The sequence below is a fragment of the Pelodiscus sinensis genome, chromosome 4 (genome assembly GCF_052426305.1).
Source record: "Pelodiscus sinensis isolate ZL-2025 chromosome 4, ASM5242630v1, whole genome shotgun sequence".
Lineage (NCBI taxonomy): Eukaryota > Metazoa > Chordata > Testudines > Trionychidae > Pelodiscus > Pelodiscus sinensis.
This window is the reverse complement of record NC_143055.1, coordinates 128727540-128745572: the sequence shown is the minus strand read 5'-3', so window position 1 is coordinate 128745572 and position 18033 is coordinate 128727540. Positions and strand designations below refer to the sequence as shown.

General features: G+C 43.9%; 1 protein-coding gene across 1 annotated transcript; it reads left to right on the top strand.

Moving 5' to 3' along the window:
• The first annotated feature begins 6809 nt into the window (after nucleotides 1–6809).
• CXCL11 (C-X-C motif chemokine ligand 11) lies at nucleotides 6810–11798 on the top strand. The gene is made up of 4 exons (XM_006133906.5): nucleotides 6810–7178; nucleotides 8121–8247; nucleotides 8337–8409; nucleotides 10763–11798. The coding sequence occupies exons 1-4, from the start codon at nucleotides 6965–6967 to the stop codon at nucleotides 10784–10786; spliced, it is 438 nt and encodes a 145-aa protein (XP_006133968.4). The 5' UTR covers nucleotides 6810–6964; the 3' UTR covers nucleotides 10787–11798.
• The last annotated feature ends 6235 nt before the right edge of the window (nucleotides 11799–18033 follow it).

Genomic DNA, 18033 nt, shown 5'->3' with positions numbered 1-18033 from the left:
TTTTGTTCCCTCGGGCAACTGAAACATCCAGGCCCGTGCATAAACACACACATGTTTTCCTTGTGACGGGGACATGTCTGTTTTCTATGCAGCCAGGCTGCCAGGGGAGGTCATGGTCACACAGGAAAGTGGAAGCGGCTGTGGAAATCCCTGGCCAGCTTTGCCGTTTCAGTTGGAAGGGGTGTAACATCTCTAAATCCTCAAGGAAACTGGGACTTCCCCACAAAGATTGCTAAGTGTCCTTGAACCTGGAGTGTAGCCAGCACTGGGTTCATGTCTGACCACAAAGGCACAAGTCCCTGTATCTTGTTGCTACTTGTCCAATGACCAAATGATTGGGGAATTTCCTTGCTTGTTCTCTGGACTTGGGTATTTAATCTAGAGCTCAGAATTACAAAGCGGGTTTTGATAAGCACGTATATACTATAATTAGCATTTCTTTCTCTTTAGATTACTGCTCTCCTGCATAATACATTCTTTAAGGAGTGATTTGTCATTTTGAAACCTGCAAGAGGAAGGACAAGTGTGTGCAGCAAACCAAGACATATAAATATATTACATAAGCTAACTATTTATAGTAGAAACAGTAAATTTTCCATTTGACTGCTCTTCTAATGACCCCAGGGGTGCATCTACCCTTCACCCTTATCTCGAAATAAGCTACATCATTTGAACTACACAAATTACACAGCTTATTTCGAGTTAATTTTGAAATAAACCGATATTCCAAAATCTCCCTTGTTCCTCAAGGAATAAGGTTTACAGGGACTTCGGAATAGCAAGCCCATTATATTTTGAAATAATGGGCTTGTTTCAAAGATGCAGAACAGCTGTTTTGGGATGCTGGAAGCATCCTGAAATAGTGCCATGGGGTAGCTGTACCCCAGGTTCTGCAGAGTGATTAAATGCAACAGAAATGGACCAACTGTCCATTAGTAATACTAAAACCACTCTATTACAGAAGTGAGTCTACTTTGTTATTTACACAGGCTGTTAATGGAACCAGTTTTAACTACTGTACTGAAAAAGCCACTTTTCAGAATGCAAATATGTCAGCCTTAGTGCAGTTTCTATTCTATAGCAGGTGACCAGCAAAGAGACCTCATTCACATTCATGATACCATCTCTAGGATTGTCCTTGCCACCAGAGCTAGGTTTTCTTCAGAACAACAGGGTAGATCCTTAGCAGATATAACCTGTCATTGTTCCATTGACAGCAGTTTACAGCAATTAAGGATCTACCCCAGATTATTTTATAAACCTGTGCAGTCCTAATGCTAGATCAGTGGGCCCATAAAACACCCTTCCATGTATTTTTGCTGTGTAGATGAAGAGTTCTAAGTCCATGCTCATGAAGATGTTAAATGGAGGCAGTGAATTTTCCTTGGACAGCTTGCAACAACCTCACTGAGGGATGGATTATGACTAAATGCTGCCTAGTTCCACCGGTAAACTTTGGCATCTCTTTTCCAGACTGTCCCTTCCAGTTCCGTCCCCTAACATGAGAGCACAGTGATTGGTCACTCAGAGGAGGTGGCCGACATGAACTTCAAAAGACAAGCTTGCATCAGGAGTGAAGGTGTTATTTTAGTTTAAATGCTGAGATCAGAAACATGCCTTTTGAAGGAAAGAATCTTGAAATATTTGCAGTGCTGCAAGACCCATTTCAGAACATGGCTCATGTTTTTATTATGTGAGCCTGAGTTATTACGTTCCCCGGTGGCTTACAGCAGCCGCCCCTAGCTGCAGACTGACACACAGCTGGCAGTGTAGGATGGCAGCCTGCACTCTGGGAGCAGGGCCGGGAATTGGTGTATCACCATATGCCTATCGGTTAACTGTTTGAACAGTTACATTCTTACATCTCTAGAAGCAATGCACCTGATCCAAAGCCCATAGAAGGCAATGGAAAGGTTCACAGAGACTTCAATGGGCTATTGAACGTGGCCTAATTAAGTTCTCTCTCATTTCACTGCTGGGGAGATTAAAAAAGGGATAGGAGGGGCCTAGTTACTCAGCACCTGCAACCCCCACCCACTTCAAGTGGAAGTTTTGGAAGCTCTGAAAAGCCACGCCTTCAGTAACTTTCGAAGGCCCATTTTGAAAGTTGCTCTCAAAGTCAAATTTTGCCTGGGGACGAATTTGTGTGGCTTCCCCAGGCAGAATTTGTGGGGCAGGTCCAGGTTTGTCTGTCCCCTGCGTTCCCCAGCCAGAGTGAGGAATGCAGCCAACTGTGCACTTTCCGTTGGCTCCCTGATGAAAGTTCAAAGAAAGTTCTGGGCACACATCTGAAGGCAGAATTTTGAAATAACCTTTCATATCCCTTTAGCTATACTGCTGCCATATTAGCTGAATGCTCACCTAGAGATCACCAGTAACTTTATTCACATTCTCTGGTTCCATCAAGTGATGGTACTATTTCTTTCAAAAGACAACAGCACAATAGAGCACGAGTGGGCATTGTCTATCCTACGGTGCCCAGCCTTGGAAAGGAGCTGCCTGATTTTACAAGTTCTGTGAGTAATAGCTGTGTTAGCTGAAACTGACGTGACTCAAAGTTTAGTCTGAACTTTAACAAAGACAAAGAGTATATAATCATCCTTCAATTTTTTTAAAAAAGGGTAAGAATGTTTCAGGCCATTATAAATAAAAAACATCTCAATTTGCACTTTTCCTACTGACAAATAGGGAAGCCCACCCACTCACTTACCCACTCACCCACCCACACAAAGAAGTCTTGTTAAAAGACGCCTTTCACTTCTGTACAAGAATTGTTCCGTGGGAAGTGAAAATGAACTGGCGCCAAGCGGATGAAGTCAGGGGAATTTTGGGGGGATAGAGAGGATGAAGGCAGGGGAATTTTGTGAGGGGGGAGAGAGAGAAACAGAGTGCAAGTGAACCACTGTCTACATTACCAGTTACTTTGGAATAACTTCACCCCCAAGGGTCATAAGTTACACTGACCTAAGCCGTGGTGTGGACACCACTGTATTGTCAGGAGAGCTTCTCTCACCAAGTCATTACCACCTCTCACGGAGATGGAGACAGCTCCTGCATGTTGCTTCACCAGACAAGTCTCTAGCTGTAAGTCAAAGGCTTAAGTGAGTGCCAAGGGAGCTAGGCAGCAGATGCAAAAGCACACTCAGAATCAAACTCTAGACTAGAAGTTAAGGGTCCTTAACAACTCAGCACCTTTTAGTTAGAAGCAAAGTTTAATGAGTAGGTCAGAGAAAGGCATCTCTATAATTTAAGAGAACTATTTAGGACATTGAAGGGTACTTCTGTTCCTGCAGAAACAAGGACCAAATCCAGAGGGGAAGAGCCATGTCCTGAGAACCCAAATCAAGCCAGACTCAAGTGGAGGCTCTGTTCAATATGTCTCACCTTGTACCTGAGGCTAAAGACTTAATATTAAACACTTTGGTGGAGTAATAGCTAGGACTTTCTATCTTAACATCCAGCTAAGAAACCTTTCAAATACAGAAACTAATCTGAAACCTCCTGTAGCCTGCAGGAGAAAAGAAGAACAAAGCATGAAGTATCTTAAAAGTTTAATAACTGACTTAACTAAGGCCATGAAACATTTGTCTACGTTTACTCTGTGGCTACGTCTACACTGGCATGATTTTCCGGAAATGCTTTTAACGGAAAAGTTTTCCGTTAAAAGCATTTTCAGAAAAGCACGTCTAGATTGGCAGGATGCTTTTCTGCAAAAGCACTTTTTGCGGAAAAGCGTCTGTGGCCAATCTAGATGCGGGTTTCCGCAAAAAAGCCCCAATCGCCATTTTCGCGATCGGGGCTTTTTTGCGGAAAACAAATCTGAGCTGTCTACACTGGCCCTTTTGCACAAAAGTCTTTCGGAAAAAGACTTTTGCCCGAACGGGAGCAGCATAGTATTTCCGCAAGAACACTGACGATCTTACATGAGATCGTCAGTGTTCTTGCGGAAATTCAAGCGGCCAGTGTAGATAGCTGGCAAGTTTTTCCGCAAAAGCAAATGATTTTGCGGAAAAACTTGCCAGTCTTGACACAGCCAGACTGTGTTTGCAGCTGACAGTGACCACTGCCAACTAAATGGAAGGTGATCTGTCCTCTGCCTTTCAATACAACATAAAATGAGCTACAGAACTGCGGGATGTTTTATTGTGACCTGCTTTTAATAGCTAGCAAAAAAAGTGTAATGTGAGTGTAATTTAGGGTAAAAAACCCAGTGTAATGTAGAGCGAGTCTGTCTGTCTGTCTGACTGTGAGTCTGTTTGTTCAAGAACTCCTCCTGAACGGTAAGAGCAAGGGCCACCAAATTTGACATGCAGCTTCCTCTTCTCCTAACTTAAAGCAAGGTTGTACCAGGACAGCTGGACACCCTGGGAAAAGGACAGTTTTTCATAACATGCAAAGGGAGGGGCTGCTGTTCAGAGGGACGTGATACTAAACGTGTCCATTGGGGACAGTGAGGCTGCAGAGTGTCCAAAGGGGGCAGCTGTACCATCAAGGGAGTGGCCAGCTGAGCTGGGTCTCTGCCATCTTGTCTGTGAGCACACCAGATAAGTACCCCCCTTTCCCCAAATCCTTTTCCCCGCTCTGGCCCTTGGCCACAGCACTGGTGGGGGTGGGAGAAACCATGGAGGCCAGAGGGGGGTGTGTGGAGAAAAAAGGCCCTGGTAGGCTAGGGGGACTTAGTGGGGAGAGAACAGACCTCTGGCAGGCTGGGGAGGGGCCTGGGGGAGAGAACAGGCCCCTGATGGATTAGAGGGGACTGCCCACTTTGAGCCCCCCTCACACCCAAACACTCACTCTCACCCTCCCTGCCCCCAGCCTCCTGCACCCCGGCCCCCACATCCCCAAGGTCCTGCCTTGAAGGACCTGGGCAATACTGAGTCAGTCTGCTAGTCTACTGTATATTTGAGAGAGCTCGTCTGTGAGCGAGCAAGCGAGAGCGCCTGTCTGTCTGTCCATCAGTTTGTTCAGGAACACCTCCCAAACGGTAAGAACTAGGACCACCAAATGTGTGATGCCGTTGCCTCTTATCATAACTGAATGCAGTTTGGTTGTGTGGGGTGGGGAGAGGGGGCTGAAGCTCCTCTTCCCCCTCCCCCATGCATAAAACTATACAGAAAAGAGACAGAATCATCAGGCAGGTGAAAGGGGTGGGCTAGGGTGTCTTGGACTGCCCCACACCTCTCACCTCCCAGGTGCCCTTTAGAAAGGTCGGGGGCTTCACATCCTCCCCCCCCCTCATTCGTATGGCAACATTGCTGGCTGTTCCCTTTCATCAGGGAGCCAAGGGAAAGCGCACAGCTTGCTGCATTCCTCACTCTGGCTGGGGAACGCAGAGGGCAGGCAAACCTAGACCTGCCCCAAGTCAGGGGACGTGCACCCCTCTCCCAGCTGTGCCTGCTGGAGCTGCAGCGGCCATAGAGATGCACTTCTCACCTGGCCCCACACTGCTGCGGTGAGAGAGGGCTGCAGCTGTCCTCTCTCCCCAGGCAACCTGCATCCTGAACCCCTCCTCACCAGCCCCACCCCAAAGCGATGTTATAAACGAAGAAAAAGAAAAATTAATCGAGTTAAGGAACCAAGCAACGCCGGGTAAATCTAGTCACAGAAGGACCCATGGGGTGCTGGGGAACTCCTGCAGGCTAACAGTATAGTAATTCTGGGAGTAGCCACCTCCAGCTATCCTCTGCCACCGAGGACTTCCAGCAACTAATGGAAGTGGCGATGAGATGAAGATACATGGAAAGAGAATAGGAGATTTGAGGAGACCAAAGAAACTCCCTGTCTTACAAGAGAAGAGCAAGGGGGCTACTTGAAGTTAAAAGGTCTGAAATTCAAAGTTCAGAAGAGGAAAGACTTCTACACACATATAGACTGTAGAATTCACTGAGGCCAAGAACTTAACAAGAAAGGGACTGGCCATTTCAGTGGGTTTCAAGAATATCCTGAGTTAAAAACGTGTGCTTGCGGGTTTAAGACCTTTTCTCTATATTAGATCCCAAGATGGGACCTACTATGGTGTGTGTGTATGGGGGGATGATTATTCCATTTCTGCCTACTGAGGGGTGTTTACACATTCACCTACACCTCTCTAGCATCTGGGGGAAGCCTCTGTCAGAGACAAGATACTGACCTGGATGGATCTTGGATCTGAACCATTCTTTGAATTCCTATGATCTTCTGCACCAATGTTCGCTCTAATCTTTTCCTTCCATGTGTGGAATTAATTTTGATGTGTTCCAATGCATGTGTGAATGTGCACTACCAATGGGGGAAAAAACAGCTGTGGGTGCACCGCTAATCAGCTGGGCAGCATCTGAATCTCTCCTGAGTGGCCGCCCAAGTGCACAGCTTACAGGGAAAACTGATCTGCACCCATTTAGCCCGTGATATACTTTAATTTCTCATGCTGAGTAGCAGTTCTCACGACATGTTGAACCTCTCTACTCCAGCATGCTCAGGACCTGACTAGTGCTGAACTAAAGAATTTGCCAAACCCCAGGAGGTCAATATTATCTAGCAGCATTACCAACACTTCCTCTGCTTACTGGGCTGTTAGAAGACATATGAGAGCTAAATAACAGCACAGAACACTGAGAACCAGAGCTAGTGGCTGTAAACAAACTTTATGGGACTGCAGGAAACTTGGCCACATCCATGTAAGTGGACATCCGGCTAAATAAAATCATGCCGGACTGTGGATGTTGCTGGACTAGAGAGGTTCAATCTGTACATACAAAATGGTACTTCTGGGCAGGTGGGGGAGAGTTTTTGGATGGAATCGTGCATGTCTAAAGTCAGCCAGAGCACAGAAGTAGGGCCTGCCGATATAAAACTAACCCAGTAATACACTCATAAATGATCAGCTCCTTGGATTGAGAGGAATAGGTAAGGATTTCTTCTAACCTGGGAAAATGAAACTAGCACAGTGCTGCATATCTAGAGAAGGAAACGGAGCTGTTCAAAGATGGGGTTTTCTGACAGTGGGAATTCCCGCCCACAGAAGTGGAGAGTAAGTGAAAATGCCCTACATATAGCAGTCCCTCTGAACGATACACTCCACATTTACTTGACTCCAGCTGAGCAGCAAGTGGAAGAAACAGCAGCAGCTCCAGAGCAAGACATGAAGTTTCTTACTCTTCTCTCACTCCTGCTTCTTCTGGCTGCAGATCTGCTGCAAGGTACAGTAGCATTTCCCTTGTCAGTTTGAGGGTTATATTATTTCTGCAATCTTGCATTGCTCTTCACTCCTCTTTCTTGTAAGGTGTCTAAAAACCATCCACTGTCTCCAGCCGTTAGCACAAAATCCCTGGGTAAATGCTCTGCAAACTCTTACAAGTGTTAGATTTGAGATCAAATCTTCTAATAGCTGCAGGGACACAGTATCAGGAAATACTGAAGGCAGTAAAATAGAGGCAGCTGTTGGCTTTGTGTAATTGACAATGCAAAGTAAGTTAGGAGCAGGAAAAGCCACTCAATTCATATAATCGTATTTTGTTACTTAATGAGGTTTGCTCCCTCCCCTTCTGGAAACTGGCCTCTTGCAGCAGATGTGTCAAGCAAAGTGTAAATTAATGCTCAATTTATGGTAAAAAAGATGCTTTTCACTACACGTGTGCAGTTTTATTCTATATGATCCTAGAAAGTGAATGTATAGGATGAACACCACTAGCTCCATGCAGGTGCCATGCACATGTCTCTCACGTAATTGAGATATTGCTCAACTTTCATTTACTGAGGGAGCCTTTGAAACATTTTTGGAGGCAACTCTGCAGGAAACGAAAGTGACTAACAAGAGATTTTGTCCCAGCTTCTCAAAAGGAATGTAGATTCCTGTCTTCCATTGATTTCAGTTATTTGTTTTCCTGAACACTTTTGAAGATGGAAAAAGATTAGATCTTTTCTGCTCTGATCTGTCAGAATAAAATTCAGACATATGCAATGAGCAAAAAAAAAAAAAAAAATCTTATCTTATTTCACCTCTTGCATCTGCTAAAACTACAGCGAATTAGACGAAGTTACACCAGCATAAGAAAAAAGAGAATTGGGCTCATTAGGTTTATATAATAAGTATTATTGTGCTCAAATGCATTTATATAACAGTATTCTTTATGTCATTGTAGGAATGGCAACCTCCAGCAGAGGACGCTGTCTGTGTGTCGGACCTGGTGCGTCTGCCGTCCACCCAAAAGCTATTGCAAAAGTTGAAATATTTGGGCAAACCAGCAGCTGTGAGCAAGTTGAAGTGATGTAAGTGCACAATTAATACTGTGCAGGGCACGTTATTTTAGTATTCAGTCATGTCCCATTTCATGCTAAGTCACCTTTTCTCCTGACAGTGTCACACTGAAAGGGAACGGGAAAAGAAGATGTCTGAACAACAAATCCAAGCAAGCATCACGCATGATACAGGTAGGTCATAAGAATGGCACCTTTTTCTTGGCTTTTTATTGAATACGTTACTTTGAGGTTTTTCAATGCAAGCTGTAGGGAATGCAACTTTGGAATATGAGGAAATATTTTGCTTGAGTCTGTATTAAACCCTTTATAAATCCAACATTAGATATTTGGGAGACAAAAGCCTCAGCCCCTTTTATCAGTCTACTATATATCTTTAGCAAGTTTCCTTCACCTCAAAACTCTTGGATTGACAGCACTGAAATGTTGATATTGGGAGATACCATTGGATGAAAGGACCCCTTTTTAGTACAGTGTAGTCCTGGAAACACTGATTTAAATCCCTTTTCTTAAATCACAGCGCCATCATTTTGTGACTTTGTGATGGGTCAAATAAATCAAGAGCCTCACCCTAAAGGGTAATTGTGGTATGTGCGTAGACAAGATCTTATGAGCCCGTTACTTAAAAAAAAGCCAAACTTACATGCATTGTATTTACAAATTCAATGCCACGAGGAAGCTGATTCTTTGCCCATGTGAAGTTTTTTCATTGACTTTCATGGCTGCAAGATCAGGGCCTAGATTTTAATTTGTCATCACCTAGCAGAGATGAAGAACTGATATACAACACAACCCCTTCCAAAATGCACAGAAGTGATTTCCATTTTGCACAGAAGTATAGAAAAAGATGGATAGATAAAGAACTCCAGTAAGAACTGATCCTGTGTGAGATGGTGAACCCCTTTTCCCATCCTATAGAGGAATACAGTATGGGGAAATGGAATTAAGTTTGGTTAAATAGTAATTCCATGCACTAAGAAAGAGCACATGCAGAAACACAGGGATGGCCATTTCAAAAAGGCACCTTACAAAGAGGGACAGCTGTACAGAAACAAATTCCAGAGCAGCAGACAGTGAACACCAGTAAGAAGTTGGCATGATAGCCTAGAACTGTTAAATGAATAGATGGATTGTGCAGAGCTCGGTTCCAATTTAGCTTTATAGGAGAAGAGCCTTTGGAAACATACATGGTTACTAGGTTGACATTTAGCGGACTCTGAAGGGCTGTGTCTAGACTGGCAAGTTTTTCCGCAAAATCATTTGCTTTTGCGGAAAAACTTGCCAGCTATCTACACTGGCCGCTTGAATTTCCACAAAAGCACTGACGATCTCATGTAAGATTGTCAGTGCTTTTGCAGAAATACTACGCTGCTCCCGTTGGGGCAAAAGTCTTTTTTCGAAAGACTTTTGCGCAAAAGGGCCAGTGTAGACAGCACAGTACTGTTTTCCACAAAAAAGCCCTGATCGCGAAAATGGCGATCAGGGCTTTTTTGCGGAAGAGCGTGTCTAGATTGGCCACGGATGCTTTTCCGCAAAAAGTTCTTTTGCGGAAAAGCATCCTGCCCATCTAGACATGATTTTCCGAAAATGCTTTTAACGGAAAGCTTTTCCGTTAAAAGCATTTCCGGAAAATCATGCAAGTCTAGATGTAGCCAAGGAGTCTGAATAGGAGATTTGAGGTTTTTAGTCCTGCGGCAGTGGAAAGTTTTCTGACGGGGAGGGGAAATCTTATCATGAATGTGGCCCACCGGGAGATGTGTGTGTTTCTGGCATGGCATGGCCTATCCGCTGTTTGCTCTTTGGAGCGGGTCTGTGTTTTGTGGTGCACCGTGCTCCCTGTTCACTGAACAGAACATTCCAAGTGAGGCCGTGCAATCTGGTTACCGCAGAATCCTGAGCTTGAAGACTGCTCAGTTCAATTCCCACTGCTGCTACCTAATCCCTGTAAGCCATATTCTGACACCCTTACACGCAGCATGTATCACTGTAAGCCTGAAGTAGTCCCACTGATTTCAATCAAGGGCACCATTTCAGCAGGGCAGGAGGAGCAGCAACTAGGTGTACCGGGATGCTGAATGCTTTTCTTCCCTATCAGGGAGCGAGGGGAAAGTACTTGGCTTGTGTACCTGCCTCCCACTCCTGCCTGGTGAGGAGAGGAGGCAGAGGAGTAAGTCAAAAAATCTACATAGTTTCCCTTCCATCCCTGATAGTCAGGGGAATGGGAAGAAAAGCAAGCAGCATTCCCCTATGCACCCCTCCCACCGCTGCCCTACCAAAATGGTGCCATTGACTTCAAAAGGCTATTTATGGAGCACGGTGCTATTTTGCCTTAGTAAGGGTATCAGAATCAGGTCCTATGTGATGCAGGGTAAGGTGTTTAACATCCGTGCCTCAGTTTTCCCAGCTGCAAAGTGGGGGCATTGGTATTTTCCCTTCTTTGCCATGCACTTTGCTCTCATGGACATGCAATAAATTGTGCCTGAAGGAGGCCAGACCAGAGAACTGACAGCACTCTTCTCCCTTGCAGAAATTATTGAAAAGAAGTAAGTAAGAGCGGTGTCCAGAAAGGAAGACTATGCAAAATAACTCGTGGACATGGCTGCCCATGCCATTTACCTGCTCATATGGAGGACAAGCACGCGGCAAACCTGACTGCTCACTGACGTGCTATTCCGGTACTGCTAGGCTTTGCGAGTACATCACGGTGTGTGGTTCACTCCAAAGAAGATAAAATATTTGCAGCTGTTTTTCCATGTGTCTTAACATCTGTCATCAATTTTCACACTCGTTGTTTCCACTGTTGTTGTTTAGCCTTTGTCAGGGCTTTGGTTATCAAAGACTTGAACGCACCAAAAAAGATTTGCAAGGGCTTGCACTCCATTAGGTCCTCTCTGTATTTTCCTTAGAGATGCTGTAGATCTCTATCCCAAAGAAACCAGCTGAGTCTTGTGGGTAAACCATTTATATTCTATGAATACTCAGGAAGAACATTCTCTTCTTCAAAAAACATGCACGGGAACAGTGTTCCCTGTAAGCTGAGAGCTTGAGCAGCTGCCCAGGATAGATTCAAATGCTACCTAGCTGACTGACACAGCACCCACAGCTGGCAGCATATGTTCCTAGTAGTGGTGCACATCCACACATGCCTTGGTGCACATAACAAAATTTATTCCACACATGGATGGAAAAAGTTAGAGGGAACATTGAAAGGGAACTCCACATTTAGATAAAAACATGCTTGATACAAACTAACAAAAGCCAGCAAACTCAAGGTCAGAGTTTTAACCCTAGCTTTCACTCATAGTACTGATTGATTTGTTTCACAAGAGAGTTTAAGAGGGATTGTCACCCTCTGTTTTGGATTTTTCTCTTTGTGTCATACTGATTGTAACCTTGAGACATAATCTGTCATGAAAAGTGAGACATAAGGTATACCTGTCAAAAAGCATACCTTAAAATACATACAGGTACATTTTATTTTGTCAGAGACTGTACATTTTTTTACATTCAAATAATATCTTTAATTTGTACAAGTGTTTTGTAAATAAATAGATTTATTAGGATTTGAGCATTGCTTTTTTTCCCCCCTTCTAAGGATGAAATTCATACCTTCCCCAAACACACAATGAATGCTCTTACCGGACTCAGACCCTCTGCAGATGTAAGTCCACCTCACCCCATTGGTTTAAATGAAGCAGTGTCAGTTTGCACTGACTTAGGGACTGTATTTTTTGAGCCCCCCTCTGCCCTCCGCACTGCCATCCCCAAAGCATGTCTATAGTAACAGGATAAAGCTTTCACCGGTCTGATTGTTCTCACAGCAGCAGTATTGCGAACAGCCCCCAAAAATGGTTAAAGATTGATTTTAAACTAGAGGAGTCACACACATTACTTGGTTCAGTAATTTGAGCCTTTTGTCCACACCTTGACCCAAAAGCACTGTGGGTACCACTGCTTCCCATCTCCCTCTACTTCAGAGGCTCAATGGAACCTCTCTCCACCTCATGCCAGGGGTTCTGTTTGCCCCTGTGGCAGGGTTCACACGTCCATAGAGCAGCCTTTGCAACCAGCGGGTGGCAATACAAATTGAGTGGGGAAACTGAGTCATTGTGCATCTCTTCATAAAATTATCACAGAAATGTCAGCATTAGAAATGGAGATGGGGGTTTTGTGCTGGAAGGTGTTAATTGCTGCCATCAAGTGGTTCTTTGACCTATAGATAATTACACTCTCAGAGGGGTAGCTGTGTTAGTCTGTATCTGCAAAAACAATGAGCCATCTTAAATCTGTTAAGCCAGGCCTACACTGGTGGAGAAAATCAATGCAAGATAAGCAGCCCCAGCTACGTGAATTGCATAACTGGAGTCTATGTACTTTGCATCGATTTTCTGGGGTGGCCCCACAGCAAGAGACCAACAAGAGAAACTCTCCGATTAACTTCCCTTACTTCTCATGACAGTGAGGAATACCATGGTTGATGAGAGCACCCTCCGTGTTTGATTTAGTGGGTCTTTACTAGACCCACTAAATTGAACCCCAGAAGATTGTTCTCCGGATTGTCGATCATCCGATAAGTGGAGAGATGGCCATAGTCTCCAAGCTGTCAAAGGACTCCTTATTGTTTTTGCAGACATCGGTGTTTGAAGCTGATGAGACTATTAGCCAGATACCAGGAGGTTCCTCGTGTCTCCCATTTTCCTCTTCCAATTTTCACCAAAAGTAGTTTTCTCCACTTTGATGCTTAGAACTGTCTCAGAAATGTTGGAATTGATCGGATGTGCTTTTTAAAAGTTACAGCATTGTAGACAGAGAAATGCCCTTGAGTTGAGTGGAAGGCCTCACAGGCTCAGCCAAAAAGATTAGTCATATTTGGTCCGTCCTCTGATTTTTGAACGCCATCAACCAAATAGGTAGTGACATAGAGTGGTCATGAACAAAGTCGTTGGCACACTGATTTCAGCTCATTTTGTTTCTACAGAATCTCCTAACAACATCTTGTGACACAATGCCCGTAGAGCTTTAATGTCAATATAATTATACAGATTTGTACAAAGTGCTGCCTGAGAGTACGGAATGTTCTCAGATTCTCCTCAGAGCCCAAAATGGCACCTTAATTCTGTGCTCCTCAGCTCCATCTGCTGAGCCACACTGCCGAGAACGCCTGTAATTTCAAAGTAACTTTCATTTTTGGGCCCCCAGTTCGTGCATCGACCAAGTAAACCCAGCCCCAAATCAATTTGTGTTGTGTCCCCAACCCTTGGACCTGTCCCCAGCCCAAATTCATGTTCATTTTATGTGCATAGCCCCAGTGTCCCATAATCCCCTTCTCCCCAGTACAACTCTGCTCGTTCTGCAGTTGTGGAATCCCTCAGGAGATTCTTCATCTCCCCTTCCAAATTGGCACTTCCCAGAGCTGTTATGTGCTCCCTCTGCCCCGGGCCTGGTGATGCAGATAGAGAAGAGTGTCGCTGACCCTTCAGAGCAACAGACGTAGAGCTCTCCTCTTTCCCTCAGGAGCGGACAGATTTTGAGGAGGAGGGGTTGGGAAGAAACCAACTGCTGCCATTTCAGCACTGCCATTCTTAAATGTTCAGAAATTGGTTTGGAAGTGAGGCCTCAAAAACAGCACAAGATGGCCTTTCAAATCACAAGATTTAAGAGCCACTGGGTTTTTATTTTCATTCTATTGTCCTGGTCTTCAGCGCACATGCAGGTGATGTTTTCAGGTTTTTCTCCACAATTATGAAGGCCGACCCATTTTAAATAAAGAGTCAGGATTTCTTGAAATCACAGAACTCCAGCATTTAAGCCTTAAAATATCAAATATCACAAGTCCCACCACAGAAATAATGAGAGTTGGCAACATAGCTTAGAGAGTGGGAGTATGGGTCCAAAACTGGGCATACGAAGAAGCTGTTATTGTAGAAACAGAGCTTTCGCTCACACTAGTGAGCTATTACATGAATCTCCACATTGACTTGACTGGGATTGTTTGTGAAGTCACTGGTCACCAATCCAAGTAAGAGATTGTACACAATTTTGGCTGACATTACAATTTCTCCTGGGCATAGTGCTTTCATATTTACAGGCAACTAAACTAATTTCTGTGGGAAACATGTTAGCTTTCTGTGGCTCAGCTATGGCATGCTATTCAATATATTTCAGCTATTAGAATAGTTGTTACTGTTCAGAAAGGGTAGATTGTTGCCAATGAACTTGTGTTGGAGGAATTTAATCAAGCGGCTTGAAGGCTGTATTGTTTTAGTTCTGGAAAATTGCCAGCAAACAGAGAGTTACTTCCCAGAAATCACGGCTGTAGACTTTCAAGGCAGAGTCACAAAATGGTATGGCACATATTTTACAATATGCCACAGTCACTGTAGGAAAATCCCCAACCTGGTTTAGATTATGGTATACAAGAATTTTTATTTCTTGTAAATCATGCCTGTTCTATGCATTTTCAGTCTCAAATCATCCCATTTTGCCTTCCCTGTGTCGTGATAAGTCTCAGATACCAGGAAGTGATATTATTTAATATTGCATTGCAGTCAGTGCTTGAGGGGGCAAAAAATGGAACACAGCAGTCTGCTTCCACTCAGCATTGCACCTTTTCCCCTCCAAATCTCCCCCTTTCTTTCTCTGGTAGTAGTCAGAAGAAAAAACAGTCACATTTAACCTTCTTCCCCTGATCCAAGCACAGACACTAGTGTAAATTCAGGCTCTGATCCTGCACCTGCATCTATATGCATGTATTTAAGCACAAAAGCAGAACCATCAGCTACTATGGAACTACATTTGTGTGTGTCAAGTTAACGATGAATGTGGTTAGAGGATCAAGGCTTGGATTATTTGTATAGGGTCTGAGTTCCAGAAATGCTGCATGCCCACAGCTCCAATTATAGTCCATGACAGCAGTATTTGCACAGGAGCTCTGAAAAAAAAAACCCAATGAGTTATAAGGCCTGATTCGCCTTTGTTTTGCACCCTGTGTTGCCAAACCATGTGGAAAGGTAGTTAAAGTCTTGTGCAGGCCCTCATCTTCTGCACTTGAATATTTGCTCTTGAACCAAATCTAGTTTGTTAAGTTTTAGCTGCTGTGCAAGCTGTTCACCTGTGCAAGCGGAGAGCAACATGGGCATGTGTGTTCAATAGTAGGGAGGTTCGACTTTTCTGGACATCCCAACCATTCAGTTAATTAAATTGCCTGTAAGGATTAAAACCATAGACAGTGGATCCTAGAGAGTCTCCAGGGATGCTAGGGAAGCCGGAAATGTTGGCAAGAAGCCAGGAGAGCCAATGAAAACAGAGTGTGGGGTTTTGAATTGGAAGGAGTGATTTTCCCGTGGTAGTCTTTGTGTGACCAGATATGAGTTAAGCCAGGAAAACAGGCATGGAGGATTCAGCGACATCCATGACTAAGGAAGGACTAAACCTTGGAACAACAGGGATGTAAGGAGAACAGGGAATGTCTAATCAGGCACAATCAGATTATTTTCTTGGGTTTGTTGGACTTCTCTGTGCTGAGTCCATGTTACCCTCCCTTACACTGTAGCTTTTAAACCAAATCCCAGGGAATCAATTCTCTGTGTTTTAATATTTTTCTTTTTTTAGTTGCACCGGAATACCTAGCAACCAAGTAAGGTTTTATCAAGTACGTCTTCTTTATTTAGTTAATAACAATCACCTTTTTAAGACCATAATCTAATTTCTGTGTCTTAAAAGACAGGGAGTTCTGTGTGCAAATGCCCCAAACTGCAAGATCAGCTATTAAGAAACTTATAGGGGGATTTTTAAGCTCTCTCCAGAGGGAGGGTTAAAGAGACCCCACAGGGAGAAATTTCCAAATGCATCTGCCCAGACTCTCAAAGGGGTTTTTGCATTTGGGTGGTGGTAACTTACCATCCAAGGTCAGGAAATCTGTGACCTTGGGGAGTTTTTTAAACAGAAGCCTTTAGTGGCAGGGTAAAGTCTTGTGAGGGCCCCCATCTTCTGCACTTGAATATTTGCTCTTGAATCAAATCTAGTTTAAGTTTTAGCTGCTAGAACTCATTTAATCTTTATTTCCCTTGTAAGCATTTCTGACTTTAACGCCTTGTACTTGTATTCATTTATAATCTCTTTATTAAATAATCTTATTTTATTCTTTAAGCAGACTAATCCATTGCTGCATTCAAGCAGAACTGTCTGGGTAACTCCTTTTAAAGTAGAAAACTGTTGGATATTATTCCCTTACAGGGGCAACCGGACCTAAAATATCCCAATTGTCCAGGAAAAGGCTGCCCAGTGCAGAACACACATTTGGTCAAATCCAAATTAGTTTTTGTAAACAGCCAAATATTTATAGAATATTTTTGCAATTCTTCCCATTCTATTATATAGACACTGATCTAAAGCTAGTGATGAAAGTAACTTAAAATTTCTTATCGGTACTGTCCTATTGCAACGCTGGTCCCTACCAGCTCTTTAAATTCATCCCTGCTGGATTTTGCTGTAGCTTAGCCAGCTCTTGCTGGAGCTGCACACCAGGGTGCACCCACTTACTCTCAACTTCATCCAAAGCCCAGAGAATTCACTGGGATTCTTCCATTGATTTCACTGGGTTCTGAATGGGCGACAGGAGATGGATCACTTGATGATTACACTCCCTTTGAGGCAGCTGGCACTGGCTGATGTTGGAGGACAGGATACTGGGCTAGATAGACCATTGGTCTAACTCAATATGGCCGTTCTTTTGTTCTTAAACTGTTGGAACCCAAGTGAGCATTGCATGTCTTGGGCCGAATAACATTTCTGCTGATTGCTAGAGTGCTCAGTTCTGTTGGCCCGTTGGCTCATGGCCTTCACTACACACATTTTTAATCGATACAATCTACAGTTGTATTATCAAAGAAATTCTGTAATTTCTTATTCACTCCCCCATCCTTCTCTTACAGTCAGTCCCAGGTACCTGATCAAGGTTTCCAATCTGTATCTTTCCCTCACACTTCTTCTTTCTCCTGGCTGTCATGATGTTCCCTGGTGATCCAGATGCTTAATCTGAACTACGGACTAGATTAAGTCCTTGCTGGATCAAAGACCGTGTTCAGCACCTTTAAGGACCAAGTCCAAGAAGACCCAGGAAGTGATTGCCTAGAACTGGATTGTGATTCTGAACAGAGATGTACACAATGGAAAATCTCTTACTTTCCCCCTTCCATCTTAGTTGTACAGCTAGCAGAGTGTCAGCAAGACTCAGACGGAAAGAGGAATTGGGGAGGTGGGGGTCCCCTGCTGTTATATTGAAAATACTATCTCAGGATAGAGAAAACAAAAGTAAAACAGAGACAGGTGCATTCCTCTCATTAAACTTCAGTCATTTGACCCCCCCCCCCCCCCTGTTTACATGCTCAGCAAATCTCTCACTTTCACAATAACTAAGGCCAGTTGTCTAATTAATAGGCGGGCTTGTTACCAAGATAAGCCTGTATGTAAGGAGCTACAAGGGGAATTCTACTCCAGACTGCTAAGTCACGCAGCTGGCGGCTGTAGTACACTCATTCTCTAGATGGGGCAGAGGATGCACCCAATGCACCCAACCATGGCTAACACTTGCTTCCTGCAGGGACTAGCAATGTTAGAATGGTAACGGGTCAGAGGCATTTGATACTTACTTTGCTCAATTGTGCGAGGCCACACAAATCACAAGAGAGTGGCAAAGCAGAGCTGAAGTGCTGTTTTGCCTCTGGTGTGTCACAGTGTCATTGCTCTTTGTTGAAGACAAATATTTTGTGCAATGTAGAGCACTGCTGGAGAATGGAG